Source organism: Rhincodon typus, chromosome 36 (assembly GCF_021869965.1).
Source record: "Rhincodon typus isolate 14 chromosome 36, sRhiTyp1.1, whole genome shotgun sequence".
Classification (NCBI taxonomy): Eukaryota; Metazoa; Chordata; class Chondrichthyes; order Orectolobiformes; family Rhincodontidae; genus Rhincodon; species Rhincodon typus.
In genome coordinates, this window is record NC_063367.1 from 7,999,686 (window position 1) to 8,000,141 (window position 456).

The 456-nt window shown below is 41.9% G+C and overlaps 1 protein-coding gene across 1 annotated transcript in view; it reads left to right on the forward strand.

Moving 5' to 3' along the window:
* Positions 1-456, forward strand: part of LOC125487077 (intermembrane lipid transfer protein VPS13C-like) — a 26,225-nt gene that overhangs the window by 916 nt on the left and 24,853 nt on the right. Inside the window, exon 2 of the mRNA XM_048617032.1 lies at positions 112-226. Coding sequence (XP_048472989.1) covers positions 112-226 — 115 coding nt within the window. The remainder of the gene's footprint in view (positions 1-111; positions 227-456) is intronic.

Genomic DNA, 456 nt, shown 5'->3' on the forward strand with positions numbered 1-456 from the left:
AGGGAGCTGGTCACATTAGATTTGGGAATGAATGATAAGCCAGGATCAGTTAAAAATTACATAATGTGTGAGCATTGATATAATCGTCATCATAAAAGGATCCAATTGTAGGGAGACTTTGAAACAGAGAAACACAAACTGTTATGTGATGCTAGATTTGGAAAGTTTGTCTTCCATGGGATAAGGCAGAGACTATCCACCATAAACTGGGCAAAACTGTTTATGGGTAAAGAACAGAAAGTCAATGCGAAAGGTCCAAAAAGGAAAACAGCACAGTTTATATCCCTTAGAGGCCATGAGCTCCCTTAGCGGGTGTGGAAAAAACAGCCATGGTCAACAATAGAAGGGAGGCGATGGCCTAGTTGTGTTATCCCTAGACTATTAATCCAGAAGCTCAGCTAATGTCCTGGAGATAACAAGGTGTAGAGCTGGATGAACACAGCAGGCCAAGCAGCA